Source organism: Paramormyrops kingsleyae, chromosome 20 (assembly GCF_048594095.1).
Source record: "Paramormyrops kingsleyae isolate MSU_618 chromosome 20, PKINGS_0.4, whole genome shotgun sequence".
NCBI lineage: Eukaryota > Metazoa > Chordata > Actinopteri > Osteoglossiformes > Mormyridae > Paramormyrops > Paramormyrops kingsleyae.
In genome coordinates this window covers 1,887,332-1,908,953 of record NC_132816.1, presented here as the reverse complement: position 1 = coordinate 1,908,953, position 21,622 = coordinate 1,887,332, and the positions used below count along the sequence as shown (strand labels likewise).

The 21,622-nt window shown below is 41.0% G+C and overlaps 1 protein-coding gene across 1 annotated transcript in view; it reads left to right on the top strand.

Moving 5' to 3' along the window:
* The window catches only part of LOC111853441 (voltage-gated delayed rectifier potassium channel KCNH1-like), a 97,408-nt gene extending 84,966 nt beyond the window's left edge, over positions 1 to 12,442 (top strand). The window contains exon 11 of the mRNA XM_023830321.2: positions 8,208 to 12,442. Within this exon, the coding sequence (XP_023686089.1) occupies positions 8,208 to 9,068 (861 nt within the window). The 3' untranslated portion in view covers positions 9,069 to 12,442. The remainder of the gene's footprint in view (positions 1 to 8,207) is intronic.
* Positions 12,443 to 21,622: the final 9,180 nt, after the last annotated feature.

Below are 21,622 nucleotides of genomic sequence, written 5' to 3'. Positions count from 1 at the left end.
GTTTTGGAAGTATTCAGTGCTAAAAATACTTTAAAATCTTCTTCCCCCTTCAGAAGTCCTCATTTTGAGTGTACCAAATTCAATTGACCACGTCAATTTGGAATTAAAAAACATAATAATGATTGAGGTCACCATTTGTCATGTGTATTATGTGGTACAGTGACCAGGAGATTCCCTGCTAAGGAGGTAATTATGGTCTAACTCAGACCACTAAACCAAAAACCACAGACCACCAATCACCTAAAGGAATTAAAAGCATTGAGTCATGCAGGGAGAGCACACAATTCGCTGTTCTGTGGCCTGTTCAGCAGCATTAGCCCGTCAGCGTGTTTTAAAGAAAACCAGCCCCGCTGTTACTTGACTTAGTATCTGCTTCTCTACACATGACATTCGTCAATACGCAAAGCGTGCTGGGAACACTGTCCCTGCCCTCACGCTGTGCTGTAATCAGGATCGTCATGTGTCACTTTCCACTTGGAGCTGGTCTATTTTTAATTCATTTATTCCATTTTTACTATGTTAATGCAGTGTGTTAATACAGGACGTCCCAAAAGGTTGTGAGATGATTTCCAGAACATGTTCATAAAAATGTAAAAATGTGAAAAACTCTGGTGTAACTGTGACCGGATGATTTCAATGAATGTTCCAAATCAGCCCTTTCAATACCATTATATAATAAAAGCCCTGGTATATCCCTAAACGCGGGCTGAAGTGAACATGATGAACTGGCATCCAGTTGAAGGTGACCCCAGCACTGTGCATCCTGGGAGGGGCCACAGGCTCATCACTGCCCTCTACTGGACAAATGGTCAAGGAAGATGAAAGATAGATGAACATTAGTACCAATTAAATTTTTGATGCTTCTGAGCACGATCTAGCAGATTAATTATCCATGCAGCATGGCTCCCTGTGGCATGTGTGGGGCCTCCTTAGGGGGGCCCTGTCTTCACCCCAATCCGTGGCCATGACATCACTGCCTCATTAGCACCTCGCTAAGATTAGAGGTACGCTGTTCCGATGAATAAATAAATCAATTAAACCCTGAAATATAAAATGTTGTCAGTCAGTTTGTCATTTCCCCAGAGTACCCAGCTGGTGATTTGAAATAGTAATAAAAAAATAAATAGATCTCAAATTATTTTTCCATTGGCAAAAAGTGATCATCTGAGTACATAAACTCTCCTAATGCATTGATTAAAAATAAGTCTGTTCACTTAAAATCTGCAGATAAAGCAGAACCTCCAGTACTAATGGATTTAATGACACTGTACATATAAATGGTGCAAATGCAAACATTTTCATTCATCCATCTTCAACAGCTGCAAACAGCGTAACTTGTCACTTTATATTAAAATAGAAAGCAATATAATCAAAAAGTTTGCACATATAAATACACTGACATTCAGTGTTCATTTTATTAGATACACCCAGCTAGTACTTTGTAGGACCACTTTTGCGTCCAGAACAGCTTCAAGGGTCACCTTTCCTGTACATCACTGAGCTATTGCACTTACGGTAACTGTAATGAGTCTGACCATTCTCCCATGACCACTGTCGTTACCAAGATGTTTTCGGTCGCCTGAACACCATTGACTGCATTGACTATACAGGGTCTCCAACTCCAGTCCTACAGAGCTACTGTCCAGTAGGTTTTCTGTCTACTTGGCTTCTGATGAGCCATAACTGTTCCTGAGAACAGGTGTTGCTCATTAAAAGCCAGGTAGGATGGAAAACCTTCTGGATAGTAGCTCTCCAGGACCAGAGTTGCAGACCTCTGGGATATACAGTATAAACTCCTCATTGTATATAATGTCTTTGGACTGTAGCAGAAAATGTGCATGAGAGAGGTAGAGCAAGCAAACTCCACACACACCGAGGGAAGGCGCGGTTCAAAGGCCCACAACTAGAGCTGGTGTTTACTGGTAAATAATTATTATAAATAACTGTACAGACAAACTGAGTAGCCCATCTTTTATGTCCATTTCAGCAAAGACAGTGAAGTGAAATGGCTGACAGTGTCTGAAATGGTCTCTTAAAGATGAAACTGCCACACACTTAGATGTCCATCTGAGGGAAATGCTTGTCCATGAACTGTTATCCCTGGGGAGCATTTGATAGGATACAAAAAATACATTTCATCCTAAGTATTATTTATTTATTTGCTTACTCCAACAAAGGAAACTAGCAATTATAATTAATGTATTATTTAAAACTTTATATTACACAGAATCTATGTATCAGAATCATTCAAACCTCAGAAGATGCTTCAGTGCTCCGGATCCGAACAGAACACAATCCTCAATGACATTGTTTTAGACGGGGGAAAAAACCGATGCTGAATCAGACAACTGGAGTATATATATTCATTTATATTTCAGAAAATAATAACCTGGAGTCGCTTGCAAAAATAGAATGGAGAGAGAAGTAAAGCGTGGTAATTCTTACTATATCTGGCTGAAAACGTGATTTTCCTGCTCTCAGTGAAGCATGTGCTACTCAGCAGCATGTGGGACACAAAGAAATACCCCCTGACTGTGTCTTCTGTCCCTTTCTCTTCTGAAGGAGACAAAAGGATTCATTTCATGTTTGTGATTGGCGTCTCATCCAGGGCCATGTGACCCTGGCGATGGATGGATGGATGAAACCCATTCAGGATTTTTTATGATCATTTCTTATGCATTATTCTCGTGAAAACATACATTTGCAGCCTGTACTTCTTAAGTGTTTTTATATTCACTTTTGCTATATTATTTCAGCTGGAAGTTCACCAGTAACACAGTGATGCTTCTGATCGGGTCAGTTGCATTGCTGACTGAGTTGGCTGTCCTTAGTAGCTGTGTGAATGAGATTGTCTGTGACATTAATGCCCCATGATGCATCACGTCAAACGTACATGTGCCATGTGCTTCCTAAGGCCTCAGGCCCCTGTGAACTTATCTGGATGAGCTGTTATCTGAAAATGGCTAGATGGGAAATATCTGCCAACTCACCCATGTATGGGGTGTGACGTTTTCAGACGTGTGAGCTGTAAGCCTGATCTTCTTTGAAAAGTGGATTCTGCGCTGATATTGCACTATTGAAAGCTGCAATTACCCAGGAAATTGAACAAACTTGTGATCATTAGAACAGATATTTGGGGTGTAAAGAAATCAGTTCACATTTTCAGTGCAGTATTTGATGAAATACTATTTTTATTACATATAAATGGTATATATTAATAATACACTGCTCAAAAAAATTAAAGGAACACATCAGGTCTCAATGGGGAAAAAAAATCATGCTGGAAATCTATACTGATATGGACACTAGGAAATGTGTTAAGAACGAAAGGATGCCAGTCGTTTGATGGAAATTAAAATTAACAACCTACAGAGGGCTGAATTCAAAGACACCCCAAAAATCAAAGTGAAAAAATTATGCGTAAGGCTAGTTCATTTTGCCAAAATTTCATTGCAGCAACTCAAAATCATACTCAGTCATTTGTACGGCCCCCACTTTGTCAGGGCATCCTCCTAATGAGATGACGGATGGTGTCCTGGGGGATCTCCTCCCAAATCTGGACCAGGGAATCATTGAGCTCCTGGACAGTCTGAGGTGCAACCTGGTGGTGTTGGATGGACTGAAACATAAGTCTCAGAGGTGTTCTATTGGATTTAGGCCAGGCAAGAGTGGGGGCCAGTCAATGGTATCAATTCCTTCATCCTCCAGGAACTGCCTGCATATTCTTGCCACAAGAGGCCGAGCACCAGGAGGAACCCAGGATCCACTGCATCAGCGTAGGGTCTGACAGTGGGTCCAAGGATTTCATCCCAATACCCAATGGCAGTCAAGGTGCCGTTGTCTAGCCTGTAGAGGTCTGTGCGTCTCTCTATGGATATGCCTCCGCAGACCATTACTGACCCACCACCAAACCGGTCATGCTGAACAACGTTACAGGCAGTATTATGTTCTCCATGGCTTCTTCAGACCCTTTCATGTCTGCTCAGGGTGAACCTGCTCTCATCTATGAAAAGCACAGGGCGCCAGTGGCAGACCTGCCAATTCTGGTTTTGAATGGCAAATGCCAATCGAGCTCCACGATGCCAGGCAGTGAGCACAAGGCCGACTAGAGGATGTCGGGCCCTCAGGCCACCCTCATGGAGTCTGTTTCTGATTGTTTGATAAGAGACATTCACACTAGTGTCCCACTGGAGGTCATTTTGTAGGGCTCTGGCAGTGCTCATCCCGTTCCTCCTTGCACAAAGGAGCAGATACCAGTCCTGCTGATGGTTTAAGGATCTTCTGCAGCCCTGACCAGCTCTCCTAGAGTAACTGCCTGTCTCCTGGAATCTCCATGCTTTTGAGACTATCAAATGCAAAACTAGTGAAAAAACAGTCAGAAAAGTGGAGGAGGGAAAAATGTCAGTGGCCTCCACCTGTTAAACCATTCCTGTTTTGGGGGTCGTCTCATTGTTGCCCCTCTAGTGCACCTGTTGTTCATTTCATTAACACCAAAGCAGCTGAAACTGATTAACAGCCTCCTCTGCTACTTAACTGACCTGATCAATATCCCAGAAGTTTAATTGATGCTATTTTCTGATTAAAATTATTTTTGAGCAGTGTATATTAATAATAGTTGGCCATATTTTTATCCATTTGTATACTTTTAGTAAATCAATATTTCAAAAAATGTCTGTTATAGTGGGGCAAAGATATAATTATTGATGGGGCAAAGATATTTTTAACAAAATATGCAATTATCATGATTATGTGGCTGGTGCGCATTTATATACAGTATACCCATCCTCCATAGTGACATGATCAATAAAGGGACATGGTGTGCGCAAAGCCCATCCAGGAAGCATTCTGGATTGGGCACCAGTCCGTTACAGGACACTCACACTAGTGACATACAGCCATCATAAACAAAGAACCAGCATCGAGATTCAAACCCACCCCCCTAGGGTCTCTGGCTGCAGGGCTATGCACTAAGTCACTATGCTGCCTCAATATAGGTGTCTTGTTCCCTAAGACAAGTATATTGGCTGGGGGGCCACAGTTTAACACAGTTTGCAGATTTCCCTGCTCAGACACACCTTATTCAGCTCACCAACCAGGTTTAGTAGATGTGTTTGAGCAGGAAAGTCTGCAAGCTTTGTCACAGACTGGCCCTCCAGGACTGGAATTGGGGAACCCTGATCTAAAGTATTTTTGCATGGTCTGTGAAGAGAGATTTTATTACCTATCATCAGTATGTCATGTATCAGACATTTACATGCTCCCAGTTACATAATCCCATTACTGCTCAAAAATACAAGTTTTTTTTAATTGAAAAATGCATGTCCTCCCATATTTATGCAGTCCCAAAACATGCAGTCACATCTGTATATTGCCCACAGTGTATGTACCCTGCAATGGACTGGCATCCGGCCCAGGGTGGGTCCTGCCTTGCGCCCTGTGCTTAGGGATCAGCTCTTGGATCACGGTGACATTGTCCTCGATAAGTCGCTATGGAAGATGGATGGATAGATAGATGTACTAAGCAGAGGCAAACTGGCCAGTAGTGATAATTTTTCATTCTGGTTCAGTGATGGTTCATGTGTTCAGTAAATTTGAGCAGCCGAGCTCTCCATTAGCAGACAGGTCTGTTGGTGTGTCGTAAAGCCTTGCCTTTGTTCTTCTATTGTTCCGCTCATGTCAGTCACCGTTGATCCTAAACCTGTTCTGACAACTCAGCTGTGATTTTATGGCCAAGCTGCAGGATGAGGGGTGTTTCAGACAGTTTCAGGGTCTTATCTGCCCGCAGCTGTTGGTGAGAAACTGTACGTAAAAAAACGCAAAGAAAGCCGATCTCACAACCAACTTCACAACCAAAGCAGCTCTGGTATTTCTGCATGAAAAATGGAGAAGCTTTTTTATTTTTGCCCAAGAATTTATTGGAGATAGAAGGAAAGAGGAGAATGAGATTCAGGTTTTGTTGTTTTAACTGCAATGTCACACGTTTGGCTGTGAAGCAAAGTGGATTAACTTGCTTAAATATGGTATTTATTAAGTGTAATGAGGAGCTAACGGGGAGCTAACGGGGTGTAGCTCATGTGTGACCATGACACATCCTGCTGCTTTGCATTATCAGTCCATATGCCGGCTTCATACTGGTGTGAGCTCTGCTGCTGGTTTAACTGGCTGGTGTTTGACTGTAACTAGCACTTCTGCTGGTTTTACTGGCCAGTGTTTAACAGGTATTAGCACTGCTGCTGGTTTTACTGGCCAGTGTTTTACAGGCATGAGCACTGCTGCTGGTTTTACTGGCCGGTGTTTGACAGGTGTCAGAACATCTACTGCTCTTTAATCATTCATAGCCTAGTAAAGAATGGTGTGTCCCACCATACAGACTTAATGACAATGGGACAGCTAGCTTAGGGATCTATAAACTACCATTTCAATTAAAAGAACCTGGATTTCACTTAAGCACTGAGTTCTTGCTATGTGCTGATTGGTCAGACTCCGGTAATCATGCATGTGTCACTTTTGTTAATATGAAACATCTGGATGAGTCTTTCAATCAAGGAAACAAACCAAAGCACAAGAAAAGCCTTTCAGTTTTAAAGTAGTTTGTAAGACCTGAAGCAGCTCAAAGTGTCCACCATGACGTGGAGAATCTGGTCACCCTAAGCTAGCTAAACTAGTGAAGTCAAGAAGTTTATTGTCATATACACAGTAAAAACATGTACACGTTAGAACCATGTAATGAAATTCTTACTTTGCTTGCTCACCCTTCGAAAATAAATATATAAAATTGAATACATTTTTAAAAATTATAAAAATACAGTGGTACCTCAGTTCTCAAACTCATTAGAACTCCAATTTCTTAAAAGTCGAACCAACGAGTTCGAAAAAAAAATGACCTAGAACTCAATCTGAATCTCAGAAGTCAAACCGTGAACGCCGACCTAAGATAACTTGTACACGCGGGGAAATAAGTCACGCGGCACGTCTCTCAGAGGAAACATAGGGTAACGCTTCAGTCTCAGCCTCGCATTCGCTGTGATAGCATCATGCATGTTTACACTAGCTGAATCCATATATTTAGACAGTAAAAATACATTTAGACAATGATAGACAGTAACAGTGATTATTATTATATAATAAAATACATTTAAAAATAAAGATTTCTTATGAATTCTTTTAATATTAATAATAAACAATTAATACATTTAATTATAATAATATTGTTGTGCCCAGCGGGGACGGAACAGAGAAAAAGACGCAGACATCAGGGTATCGGGGAATACGGGGTTTAATTACAAGTAAGGCAGGCAAAACGCAGATGGACAATACGATGACCGGACAGGGGAAACAAACTGAAACACGGACGAAATACAGAGGGCTAATGACAACAACCAGAAACAGCTGATCACACGGGGATTCAACACGGGGTTAACGAGGGGGTGTGGCACACGGAAGCAGTGGACGATCAGGGCAGGATACATTGTTTTTTTTAAGTTTACACATTGTTTGGATACATTTATTTTCTTACTTTACAAATTACTGTTTTGATAAATGTGCTTAGATGTGTTTAGTACAGTATATGCTCTTCCTGTTTTATCCGCTTCATTTTGTGTTTAAATGCTAAAAAAAAAAACATATTTAGATGTAATTTTTTGGGCCGGGAACCAATTAATTGGTTTTCCATCATTTCTTATGGGGAAAATTCGATCAGAACTTTTTAGGATTTCTGAATGGATTTAATTCGAGTTCTGAGGTACCACTGTATAAGAATCATTCGATAAAGTGCACAGTGCTAAATGACATACAGTAAGAGTTGGATATGAATATGGGGTCAGATTAACTTGAGCTTTTAGTATTGTTCAAGAGTCTGTTTGCCTGAGGGAAAAAAACTTTTCGTCAGTCTTGTGGTGCATGACTTTACGCTCCTGTAGCATCTTCCTGAGTGGAGCGGTGTGAACACAATGTGTTGGGGGTGTGTACTGTCTTTAATTATGTTGTGGGCCCTCGTGATGACCCTACTATACGATTAAACTAACCTTCTACCATGTTTGTTCTTTTAGTCTTATAGAGATTTGTGTAAGTGCGTTCTGTGATCGTTGTGATTATACAGTCTCCCCTGCAGGCTCTGCTACATGTTTCATGTCGGCTGATTTAGAATAATGGCAAATTGATGTCGTGTATGAAAGGTAGCCTTCAGTGTCATTGCCATGTCATTGTAGATGATCTTCCGCAAGATCAGCGACGTTAAGCGTGAGGAGGAAGAGCGGCTGCGGAGGAAGAACGAGGCCCCCCTGAACCTGCCCCCTGACCATCCTGTACGGAGGCTGTTCCAGCGATTCCGGCAGCAGAAGGAGGCGCGGCTTGCAGCGGAGCAGGCGGCCAAAGAGGAGCTCGACCTGGAGAGCGGCACACTCCAAGTCCTCAAGGACGATGATCATGGCGTCGTCGCCACCACCAGCCTCGTCACTGTGACGGAGAGCCCCGTCACCTCCGTATCCTCCATCTCCTCCTCCGCCCCCGCCTCCGAGCCCACTGACCGCGTGAAGCCGCAGACCCCGGCACTAAACTCCTCCGTCATCTCCGGTGGCAGGAAGTCCACGGAGCCTGCGAAGGGGAAAGGTTGGGGCCGGTTCAAGGAGGCAATGGTGAGCGGGGAGAACTGGGGCAAGGTATCCAAAGCTGAGTCTCTGGAAACTCTTCCGGATAGAACTAAGTCACAAGAAGAGGCCTCCCTGAAGAAGACGGACTCGTGCGACAGTGGGATCACCAAAAGTGACCTGCGGTTAGACAACGTGGGGGAGGTCCGGAGCCCTCAGGACCGTAGCCCTGTCCAGCCTGGGCTGAAGCACGCCTTCTACCCCATCCCCGAACACACCATCCAGGCTTCTTTCCTGGAGCTCAAGCGCGAACTCAAAGAAGACATCAGCGCCCTCAGTAATCGGATGGCCGCCCTCGAGAGCCAGCTGGCGGAAATGCTCCGGATACTCAGATCGAGGAAAGGCGCGGCTTCCCCCGAGCACATCTTTGAAGTATCACAGCCGGAGTCGCCCGAATCAGACAAAGACGACACTTTCTCCTAATGTCTGTGGGTTGAACTTCCCAGCAACTGAGTATACAGGAGCTGGCCCTGAGTCTTGGCTCTCTAACAGGGTAGCGTGCACCCGCTGCATTCTGGGAAAACACTGGATCACATGTCCATTCCCGCTTTCCAGCGACTGAGTATACAGGAGCGGTTCCTGGATCCTGTCTCTCTGACAGGGTAGCATGCACCTATTGTATTCTGGGAAAACACTGGATCACACGTCCATTCCCACCTTCACATGAGCAATAGAGCTTGTGCAAAGCGGCAATTCGACATTCACATGAATGAACTGAGTGGCCAAATTTCGAAATTAGTTTTTTTCAGTTTTGCCATAAAATTAATTGATGATGTGAGGAGTAATTTGATTTTTCAGTCAGAAATGATATTTAAATAGCAAACACTCAGGATAATTTTTGACACGTATGGAAGAGCCATACTTTTGCTGTTCTCTGACTGAAAGCCTGATAATAAATATCTGTCACCTTTTCAATGGAAATAATTAAATTAATGTTGATATGTTTTTCTGTACAAAAATGATCATATCAATTCAGTATTTAAGTAAGCAACTAAAGGGTTGCCAGTATTTTCCAGCACCTTTCCCCCAACCTGAAAGTATTACTGATGTGTCTGAAATGTCCTGAAATTATAAAGACCATTTGTGTTGATCCACTGGTTTACTACACTGCTGTTTTTAATGTCTTCCAAAAAATTCACCAAAAAATTTGAAAATGTTGAATTGGTTTCCCTGTGTGTGGATAAATGATGGATGGATGGATGGATGGATGGAGTGTGAAAATGTCTTATAGTCCTTATAGTCTTGCCTTTCCTGATAATGAGTACTGATTCTTCTTCTTTTTCACTGACATCCTTTACTTCTTTTAATCCATTTTAAAGCTGACCTTTCACATAGTCCATAGGCCAAAAGATCGATACAGTGTTTACATTTCTTTTTTCTCAGATCAGGATGACCATACATTTTTTTTTCATAAAAATGTATAAATGTCTGATGCCTAATATTTGATGATTGGATGATATATTATTATATATTTTATATATTTATGATGAGTTAGACAATGTAAATCACTGAGTATTAGACAGATATTGAACAACTGCAATCTATTTCATACATGTGACAGCTATCACCTCTTGTATTTCTATCAGAATTTGAGATTTCGCATGTTAGAATGCTCTGTCAAGTAGTTTGAAATACATTCAGGGCCTAACACTCAATTTGACTTTCAGTGTCCAAAATGAATCAATTTGGCAGCTAAGTAGTGTACCAAGAAGGTCCACTTTACTCTCAGAATGTGCTTTAATCATCATCATGCTCGCTTTATTTCTGTTTTATTGGCCTTAAAATAATTTTAGTTTTATATCTGGGGAAACATTCACAAGCTCTTTTATATTTTTTATATATCATAGTATCAAACAAATCCGGTAAAATGTATACTGTGTTGGTGGCCAGCAGGGGGCGTAGTGGTTAGAGAAAGGCCTGCAGGTGGCAGTTCCTGGGGAGCACTGCTGTTTGTACCTCACCTACCTGAGCAGAAACGCTTTAGTAAAGCTGTATAAAATGTATTATAACAATGGTAACACTGAAATGAAAGTATAGCATGGTCTTCTAGCACTGAAAAATGAATAGCAAGAGTTATATTATGAAAGTGAAGAGTGTGATTGTGGTGTATGGTTGTGTGGGGTTAAGGAACACCCCCCTTACAATGCGTGAGGCTTTATATCAAACTGATTGATATTAATGGTCTGAAGTTCCACACATAACAACATGCAGCCATAGAGTCAGTATTTGTTGATGGGAAGTACTGTTTTACAGTTTGGAGAGACAGCATTGATTCTGAGGGAGTGCTTGTATTGCGGGGACTTTTCTTTTTCTTGCATGTCTGAAAAAGGAATGAAAATAATAATAAATTAAATGACTGCTTTATGTCAAAATCAGCCAGAACTGTGTATTGTTGAAATGATTTATTTGCTCAGGAAATCCATTTGTAGATAACATTTCAGAGCACTTTTACAGTATATAAAAAACAAGACATAAAATAAACCTCAAAATTGGAGCATGAGGGTTTGGCTTACCTTTTCCTTGTGGCTATTTGCACCTCAGTCACGTGTTGTTCTTTTACTGCAACGCTGAATACTTGTGGCTGCCAGCTAAGTCACATGACAGTGCAATTGTCCATGATGTAACAAAGTTTTGGAAAATTCATGAAATGAGTCAATTCAGCATGTAAGATTTACACATCTATTCAGTGGATTTTTAGTTGGTATTCAACGGCTATTTATGAAAAATAAATTACTACATGGAAAAAAATATCTAAGAAATGATGACCATGTGACCTATCATGAAATGAAACTCAAAGTGATGGGGAACATCAACAATACAGCCTCATGTGCAGCAGGACGCAATAAACACCAATAACACCAACATATCTGCCTGCCTGCTCTTTTGTTATGTATTTATTGTCATATCTGGAGACATGTGGATTGTCCAGTACACAGATTTTCAAGCAAATGAATATCAAAGGGCATGAGTACAGTAATAAAATTTGTAAAAATGGTGTTTTTACAAACCACTTAAAAAAAAGGGCCAATATAAAGTTTACCACTAAAACTGAGAGACTTCTGCTATGCACTAAAGCAAGGTTCCCCAATTCCAGTCCTGGAGGGCCAGTCTGTGACACAGTTTGCAGATTTCCCTGCTCAGCTACTAAACCTGGCAATTGGCTGGTGAGCTGAATAAGGTGAGCGGGAAAATCCGCAAGCTGTGTCACAGACTGGCCCTCCAGGACTGGAAAACAGGAACCCTGCACTAAACTGTCATGTCAGAAGGACTTTCACAATTTGCCAAATTAGAAAAACTGCATAGACAATTACACTACTCATTTTTAACATCACTGTTGATGCATTCTAAGGCATTTGAGACATTCTATGTGCCTGTATTTATTTCATGAATGTACTGTACTATAAACCATAAATTGAGGAAGGGGACCAGCAAGCCTGTACTGTTTAACTGAACTTTGTATGTTTCTGTAGTATCACGTAGCAAGCAATATAGTTAATGAAGCACTAACTTTGGCTTTTGGCCGCAAAAACCCATCCATTGCTACTGTGCAAAGATGTTCGTCTGCTAATCTAACCTTCTCCTTCTTGTATCACCAAATATTTTTCTTGCCTTTTCCTTACCAAATATGTACATTTTGAAGAGCAATTATTAAAAGATAACAATAAATATATTTGAAAATTGTCATGTATCCATGTATATTCACAACAGTACATGATTTATGCATGTGCTGTAGTATTTCTTGCATTGAAAATTGTACTTACTGTAAGCACAGAAGTAATAAAAATCTTTTTAATATATCATTTGATATGTGGTGAATTTATTGTTTGGTTTGTTGAATTGCAGCAATCAGTATAAAACATTTGTACATTAAGATTTTGTGCTTTTGCATTAGATATGTAGTCAATAAAATCCCAGTAAATATGGGGAAAATTAAGAATTATTTCATTTTGAACTGTGTGAAAGCATCCAAACATATTTCTTCTGCTACAAAAGTAAGATTTAAAAGAAAATGCAAAAACATTCAGTCACACTTTACTTGAGGGGACACAAAGAATGTAGTAGTACATGCTTATTTAATGCATTAATTTACCAGTAACTAAATGTAAGTTATGTACTGATTCCATGCTTGTTTCATTAATTCAGGAACTATATTAGTTAACAGTTAACTAATTAGTTAATAATGGTAATTTTCACTTGAGGGGGCAAAAATTACTTGACTCATTCTATACTTAAGAACAAATCATGAACTAATATACACATATTGCCTACTATATCGGGACACCCCTCCAAATCATTGAATTCAGGTGTTCCAATAACTTCCATAGCCACAGGTATATAAAATCAAGCTACTAGGCATGCTATGAATGCTAACTGTCATCAATCATAACAGTTCATGTATTTTGTGAGGAAACCTACACTATATTGCCAAAAGTATTGGAACACCTACCTTTACACACACATGAACGTTAATGACATCCCATTCTTAATACATAGGCTTTAATATGGAGATGGCCCACCGAGCTATAACAGCTTCAACTTCAGCTTCAACGCTGTCCACAAGGTTTAGGAGTGTGTTTATGGGAATTTTGACCATTCTTCCAGGAGAGCATTTGTGAGGTCAGGCACTGATGTTGGACAAGACGGCCTGGCTCATAGTCATGTTTGGTATTAGGGAAACACTTGGGTGTAGTAATACATGCTTACTTAATGCATTAATTAACTAGTAACTAAGTGTTAGTTCATCATTAATAAGGTTTCACAATTCATGTATTCCATGCAGGAGCTATTAGTTAATTATTAAGTAATGAGTTAATTGTCAACTAATATAGTTCCTGAATGGAATATATGAACTGTCATGACTGATTAATGATGAATAAGTATCATTAACACTTAGTTAATGGTTAAACAATGCATTAAGTAAGCATGAACTGCTATATTGTGTCCCCTTAAGTAGTGTGACCAGTGTTTAGTTAAATTTGCCAGACAGCATAAGCACTTATATTCGTTTAGGGATTTTTTTTCTCATTTCGGATCATAGCTAATAAAACGTGCTAACAAATTTGGAAATAAAGTCATACAACTGAATAGAAAAACTGTAAAATGATATCAAAATCTTAAAATATTCAAGGGAAACCTCAATCTCAATCACGCACGTGCACAGGGGGTGCTGGGGGCGCCTGAGCACCAGCCCCTATTGTCCAAAGTGTTAAAAGCATGTCCCTTTAAGTGCCCATTTGTGCTTCTTACTTTTGAGCACCACTGAGCCAATAACTTTCATCATAGGGCAACTGCCCCTTAAAAAGTCCCGGCATGGCCCTGATCTCAATGACCTCATTCATCAATACAGCCAAAGAGTGTCTAGGAAGGGCTTCCCTTGGATCTCACCGTGTGGACCAGAAAAACATATGAGAAGCATCTGAGCTGCCAGCAGCCTCTCTGAGGGAGCCACAGAGGTGGAATGTGGTGTGAAGATGCCATCCAGTAGTGATGGACAATATGACCCGTCATGAACCAATTACTGTGTTTTTTGACCCCACTATATGGAGCTCTTTGTACAATAAAGGGCACAAAGCATGCCCCAAAGCAAGCCAAGAGCACCATCATGTGGCGTCAAAAAATATAGCAAATGGTTCACAAAGTGTCATTTTGTCCATCACTACCAGAGCTCTGCATGACTCGAGTCTGTATGGGGTCTGGCTCGATAGAAAGCCTTACTCTAAAAGAGCCACCTGAAAGTACATTGGGAGTGTTGTCCACAGCTGGCCAAGGTGTTACAGTCTGAGTCCAGGAACAATGTGTAGTATTCATGCATGCTTCCAGTGGAGCACAGTGCGGCAGCATCATGCAGTGGGGATGCTGCTCAGCGCTGTTAAAAGCGAAAGAGCAATGGATGATGCAAAGGAGAGGGATAGACTGCAAGAGCTATTGATTCAGTCTGCCAAGACACTGGAGCCTGTCAGGACGTTTAGTCTTTCAGCAAGAAAATGTTCCAAAGCTCAGAGCCCAGGCAACATGTGGGTTTACCAGGAAAATCGAGATGATGTCCCGGAGGGCCCAAAGCACTGTCCAAAAACCCCCTGGAGAATCTGCGGCATGCTGGGAAAATTGCAGTCAACTAAGGAATCGGCATGAGCAGAAGCAAATCTGGAAAGGTGACTGGGGAAACATCACTCTGAATCAGGGTACCGGTCAGGAGCCGTGCGACAGGCAGCCTCAGACTCAGAGCTGCCACTGTAACCCTAACCCTAACCCAACCTCTGACGAACGTGAGGTACCAGTACTTATGCTACCAGCATATTATTCATCCTTTCATCCTTTGACTCTATTTGCAGAAAATTTTGTAAAATAGAAATCTAGCGAAATAGAAATCTTCTTACAACTAGCCGAGTACTAAAAGATTTGTAAATTACTTTACATTTATATATGATAGTCTATACTGTAAGTAATGTGTTCTCACCCAGGGCTTTAAGTCTTAATTGCTTTTAATGGGGCTTGTTAAAATGGATGAAATTGAAATATATGAGTTTGCTATGTCAGTTCAGCTACACGGTCTACCTCCCTCTGTGATTTTGTGTTGCTAAAATCTCTTGTAATGCTGAAGGAAAATGGTGCAATATGCTAACGAGTGCTGCTTTTATTCCAGGCTTTTCCCCTCGGTATAACATGCAGGTGCATTGTAGTGTTACACACTCTCCTTATCAGCTGATGCGCGATTTACCTAAGAAATGCTCCCAGCTTTGAGCAGTGCAGGTACCCAGCTTCCTGTTTGCCTATTTCTAGGAGACCTGTTTAAGCCACATGTTATTCTGAGGCGACTGTTGTGCTGGAACCCACAATCTGTTCCACCACATGCCACCCTAATTACAATTTTAATTCTAATTATATTTAAATATTACCTTTTCTATTAACCACACTTCTAACACTGCTTCAGAATGCCACACGACTGCTTTTATGCTACTCAATCTACCCTGCAAATAAAATAGGATGAAATAATATAAAACTTATTGCTCTTTAAGTGATTCTCTCTTTACCATTAGCCGATTAAGTCCTGCTTTGTAACAGTGAGCATCAATAGCCCCCCCCCCCCCCCCCCACCAGAGCAGTATTGACATACCATGAGTAATTGTCTTTTAATTTTCGTTTTCTAGAATTAGATCTATTTTTTTCTGCAGTCCTGATTATAGTCCTGATTAGATAGGAAAATGCAAAATCAAAAGGCTTGTCGCTGTGGTCTTGCATGACCTCTGCGGACAGATCACCACTGCGCTGACTGCTGGAGAGAGTAAGCCAGCTGGCCCTTGCTGAGATCGCCAGGCCTGGCTGACGCTGGAGCCAGTATCCAAGTGACACATGCACCCCCTCTGCCCTCTCCCCCGCAGAGCTGCTAGATTAGTGTGGAGAATCGGCACAAATGGCCGAGCAGCAAATAAGATTTGCAAGCAGAATATTATGAAGAATATCAGAGATCATGCTCCTCCGGCTGCCTTAAAAGCAAGATCTCTGCGCTACTTTATCTGGATTATATGGTAACTCTCTCTCCACCTGAAAACATAGCTATTGAGAAGCCATGAGGTCTTGCTTCTTACTCAGTCTCTATAAGCTAATGAACAGAATAAAATCTAATCCATATATCTTCTTGGCCTAAACTATATTGACTTACGTGTACTTTCTCAATTGTGCTTAACAAAAAACGATTTAGCTACTTTGCAGAAACATTTTAAACAGCCCTTTGTCCATGTAGAAAAGCCAAAATAAATCACTTGAGTTGCAAAAGATTCAAATTAACCTTTGATCACAAGAGGCTTTTTTTTAACAGACTATGCAAATTAATCACTTACCACAAATAGGCATTGCCTATTTTCCTTCTGAAAGTATGGCTTTTATTAATCTTACTGGAACAAAGGTTCTACTGGAATAAAGCACTAGCACGGAACACCATTTGATTATACTGTACACAGTCTGGCCAGTGACAGGAGGAAGTAGACTGGATACTTCTACAGGAGTGCTGTTTTATATGGATCTTGCTGAATTTCAGCGAATGACTCTTAGAGTAAGTAAAAACAGTGTACAATGAGTGTCCCTATTGGATGGTAACACATGCACACATGCACGGTTATCCCTAGAGAGCCTGCCTCAAATTGGAAAGCCTGTGTCTGTATGGGGGTGGGGTGGGGGGGCAGACTTCATTTTGGCAGGGAGTATGATGCTAGCTTTCCAAAAGGTTAGGCTACATTTAAACCAAAGAACTGGGCCTCTTTTGGCTTTAATTAGATGACCCAGTACAGCACTACTGTGCTATATATAGCTTAAAAGTGTTCAGGAGTAGAGAAGTATAGTTCCTTGTTCCTCTAACTGTTCATACTGTATGTCAGATACTATCTTAGGAGTTATTTAAAAAAAAAAAAACTTCATTCTATTCTCTGGCAAAGGATTTTTAAAATCCAGTGAAGCTATATTCAATCAGCTGAAATTTTATATTTGGATTTGTGCTGCACAATTTACTGATTGGTTGTTTCACCATCAACACTGCCCAGGTACACCATCCAAGAATGCATCAGTGTCAACAGGTTTGTAAAACTCATGTAATTATTCATTTTCAAAATCAGACATGAGTTCAGGATTACATCAGGTAATGACATCAGGATTAAAAACAACTTATTTGCTTTTCTGCCACCATTTACAATTCAATAATTCACAAGTTAATTCAATAAATAAATTGGTCACCTTTTTTGTATTTCAGCCTTGATAAAAACAGGTAGTACCTGGACATATTATATACTCAGCAAAAAAAGAAACGTCCCTTTTTCAGGACTGTGTATTTCAACAATAATGTTGTAAAAATCCAAATAACTTTACAGATCTTCATTGTAAAGGGTTTAAACAATGTTTTCCATGCATGTTCAATTAACCATAATCAATTAATTAACATGCACCTGTGGAATGGTCGTTAAGACCTTAACAGCTTACAGAAAGTAGGCATTTAAGGTCACAGTTCTAAAAACGCAGGACACTAAAGAGACTTGTCTACCAACTGTGAAAAACACCCAAAGAAAGATGCCCAGGGTCCCTGCTCATCTGCGTGAACGTGCATTAGGCATGCTGCAGGGAGGCATGAGGACTGCTGATGTGGCTAGGGCAATAAATTGCCATGTCCGCACTGTGAGACGCCTCAGACAGCGCTACAGGGAGACAGGAAGGACAGCTGATCATTCTCGCAGTGGAAGACCACGTGTAACAACACCTGCACAGGATCGGTACATCCGAATATCACACCTGCGTGACAGGTACAGGATGGCCACAACAACTGCCCGAGTCACACCAGGAACACACAATCCCTCCATCAGTGCTCAGACTGTCCGCAATAGGCTGAGAGAGGCTGGACTGAGGGCTTGTGTGTTCCTGGTGTGACTCGGGCAGTTGTTGTGGCCATCCTGTACCTGTCACGTAGGTGTGATATTCGGATGTGCATGTTAATTCATTGATTATGGTTAATTGAACGTGCATGGAAAACATTGTTTAGACCCTGTACAATGAAGATCTGTAAAGTTATTTGGATTTTTACAACATTATTGTTGAAATACACAGTCCTGAAAAAGGGACGTTTCTTTTTTTGCTGAGTATATATAGTGATATCTTGTAAATATACTGTATATATTTTACTGATTAATTTAGGTTGCTCTTAAAATCATTTTGGCTCCTTGTGTTTGATTAAAAAGACCGTCTTTAGCACTTTTTGACAAGATCCACTAGTATTGGAAAATATTTATCATGGACATTGAAAAAATCATTGAGTCAGTTTGTAGACGATCACACATGAAATAAAATCAACATAGTTGCACATGTATATATTTTATGTATATATTTGATTTTTTCCCCTGTTTCCTAGCTGAAGGGAAAATTGGTTGAATAGAAGCAGAAAGTCGGGCCAGTTTAATTAGTGATGGAGGTGTGTATAGCGCCCCTCCTTCGTTTGGGCAGTGGGGGACCCCGTAGCCTCACACCTCCAGAGCTGCGTGCTTACTGTACTTCCTGGCTCTGTGTGTGTGCAGTTTGCCTGTTCTCTTCCGCTGTGCGTTTTCTCCTTCGGCAGTCAAAGTCACTTTCTTCTGTGCTTCCATCGCCTCTCTCATGTTCCCCACATGAAGTCCATGTTACCAAGTTTTGGCTATCGTCCTGGAGTCATACAAAGAATCTGATGATCCTTATCCATAAATCCATAACATTGTGCATGAATTATTCCTTTTGATCTCTAACTGTGACCACCATGATGGCTCATATCCCCATGGCTACTAGTTCACATCATGGGCAAAAGCAATACAGTGCAGGCAAGATTTTTCCTGGTATTTCATGGGATTTCACCAGGAACACTGATTTACTCCTGCAGTTCAAAGGGAACCAGTTTAAGAATGATGGTCTTTTGACTGCCTATAGTTTATCCTTTGTAGAGGATGGGAAATCCAGGATGGACTTTGCCTCCCTGTGCAACCTGACCAAGATAAGCGACTGGAAGAAGGATAGTTGATGATAAAACCTATATTATTGTACATAAATATAAATAATAATTTAAAGAAACCCTTGCAACAATTGTGCCCCCTGGTGAGCATCACAAGAAATCACATACAGTTAGAGCGCTCTGTATTCTATAAGTAAGGTCTGTTTTATGAACACAGTTAAGGCTGAATTGCCAGGACTCTGTAATGGGTAAGTGGCTGCAAGCTGGATGGATGGGTGGGTTCAGTTTAATTGGTTATTGATCAGATGGCAAATTAAAACAAGAAGTACATAGCAGTCATGAACGGTTGTAGAGACATCAGGGAAAAATAAATTTTAAGCAGATATGTGGCATACAAGGTCAAGACCTTCAGTCGTTTCTCCCAGTGATTTTCAGGTCACTGTGACATAACAGGAAGCCTTTGACAACCCATGTGACTGATTAGCCAATCATGGATGAGAAAACAGGAAATCAGTTGCTGTTAAAATGACCTTATAACTTGTTAGACACTGGATACATTACATGTAAGTCCCCATTTAATAACACACCATCTTGACATATTTAATCATCTAACAGCCCTATTCTGCATAGATGCAGAAAAGCTTTTACTGTAATTGTTAAATCGGTGTCAGGATGCAAGAAGAACTCATTACCACCACCCAGAAACATTATCCAGTGCATTACATGCCTGAAAGTGCTTTGCACTTGGGCAGTATGTCCACTGGAATTATATAGCATTAAGCAAAATGAATTATGAACTCATTGTAAAGTCCATAAGGTGTCGCACCGTGGGTCTCCTACAAACCCACCAACTCACATCACTGGAATCTCTATTTAGCCCCGCTATTCCTTATGCCATCCCATGATCATGTGACTTAAATGATGTAATGGTTTATTTATCATTTGTACAAGTATGGGTACACTGCAGTGCTTCTTTTCACATATCCTAACACACACATACATACAGCCGCGGAAAAAATTAAGAGACCACTCTATATTTTGAAACAAATCTGCATTTTTAAATCATGGTGTAATTGTGGTTCTGTTGGCAGAAGGCTACGCTGAGCAGCAAGATGCTTTCAGGTTCAAAATGTATATATATATTGCAAACTGCAGCATGGTTCTTCTCTCTTTCTCGTTAATGAAGGGCTTCTTCCTTGCTTTATGTGACTTCAGTCCTGCTTCTAGGAGCCTGATACAAACTGTCCTATCAGTGCACTTCACACCTGCACTTAATGTTTCCCATTCCTTTAGAAGGTCACTTGATGTCATCCTCCGATTCATGAGAAACTGTCAGATATTGTATGTTAACAGTCACCTCTGGTATTAGGAAGTCACTTCTGCCCTTTACCTGGCTGGTTTCTGGTCATTCCCTGTGTCTCCTGTTTCAACTTATTCTTGTGTCTTAGAAATTTTGAACCTGGAAGCAACCTACTGCTCAGTGTAGCCTTCTGCCAGCAGAACCATGATTAATCCAGGATTTGAAAATGCAGATTATTTTTTGATATGGAGTGCTCTCTTAATTTTTCCAGAGCTATACAGACACAGTTGAGAGGGAAGCTTGGGGTCTAAGTCCAGGGTTGGCTAATTTATGCAGCCCCCCCCCGGAGCTTTTCAGGGTTTAAGGGCACTGCTGAAGGGCCCATTGGAGGTCTGACTACAGTCAACCTCTCTGAATCACAAGTTTCCCCATCACAGTTTTGAAATATCACAGGATTGACATAAGAAATTAAACAGAATTTATTTGGGGGTTTCTGGGAATTTTGCTAAGGCCAGCCTCCTGGTTTGGCAGCCTCTCATATGATCTCGCAGTGATCTTTATATCTCACAGTTTCTCATATCCTTCTGTTTTGCATCTCTCTGCTCGTGAAAGGGACCAAATTTTTTTATGCGGTTCTTCCTTAACCCGGGGGGCCTGCACCCCTAACCCCCACATTATGGAATGGTCAACTGTATTTTGCGACCTTCTGGTCTAAGCACGCACAGCAGTGGGGTGTTTCATACTTGTGCCAGCAATGCAATGAGTACGACATGTTATTGGTCTTACTGGAATGAGAATATGGCCAGCTTCACTGGCAGCCAGACCTGCATGACATATTCACTGCAGGTGCTTCAAGGGAGAGTTTCTACTCTCTGCCTGCAGGCATTTTATCGCAGTAATTTAATACTGCGTCTCACACCTACAGTACAGGTCAAACAAAGCAATGCTTCAGAAAAATTCTACAGCCACTCTATCTAATAAATCAAATCCAGCTAGCAAATGATTAGGACTGTAAAGTGATAAGGGAAATCCTTAATGTACTTTTATTGTTGCATTGCTGTTACCAACACAATGCACATATTACTGACAGTCTTGTCCATCCATTCATCCATCTATTCATCCATCCATCCATCCGTCCATCTATTCATCCATCCATCCATCCATTCCTCCATTATTGCTCATTCAGTAGAGAAACACAGTGAACCTGGAGTCCAGTCCAGGCAG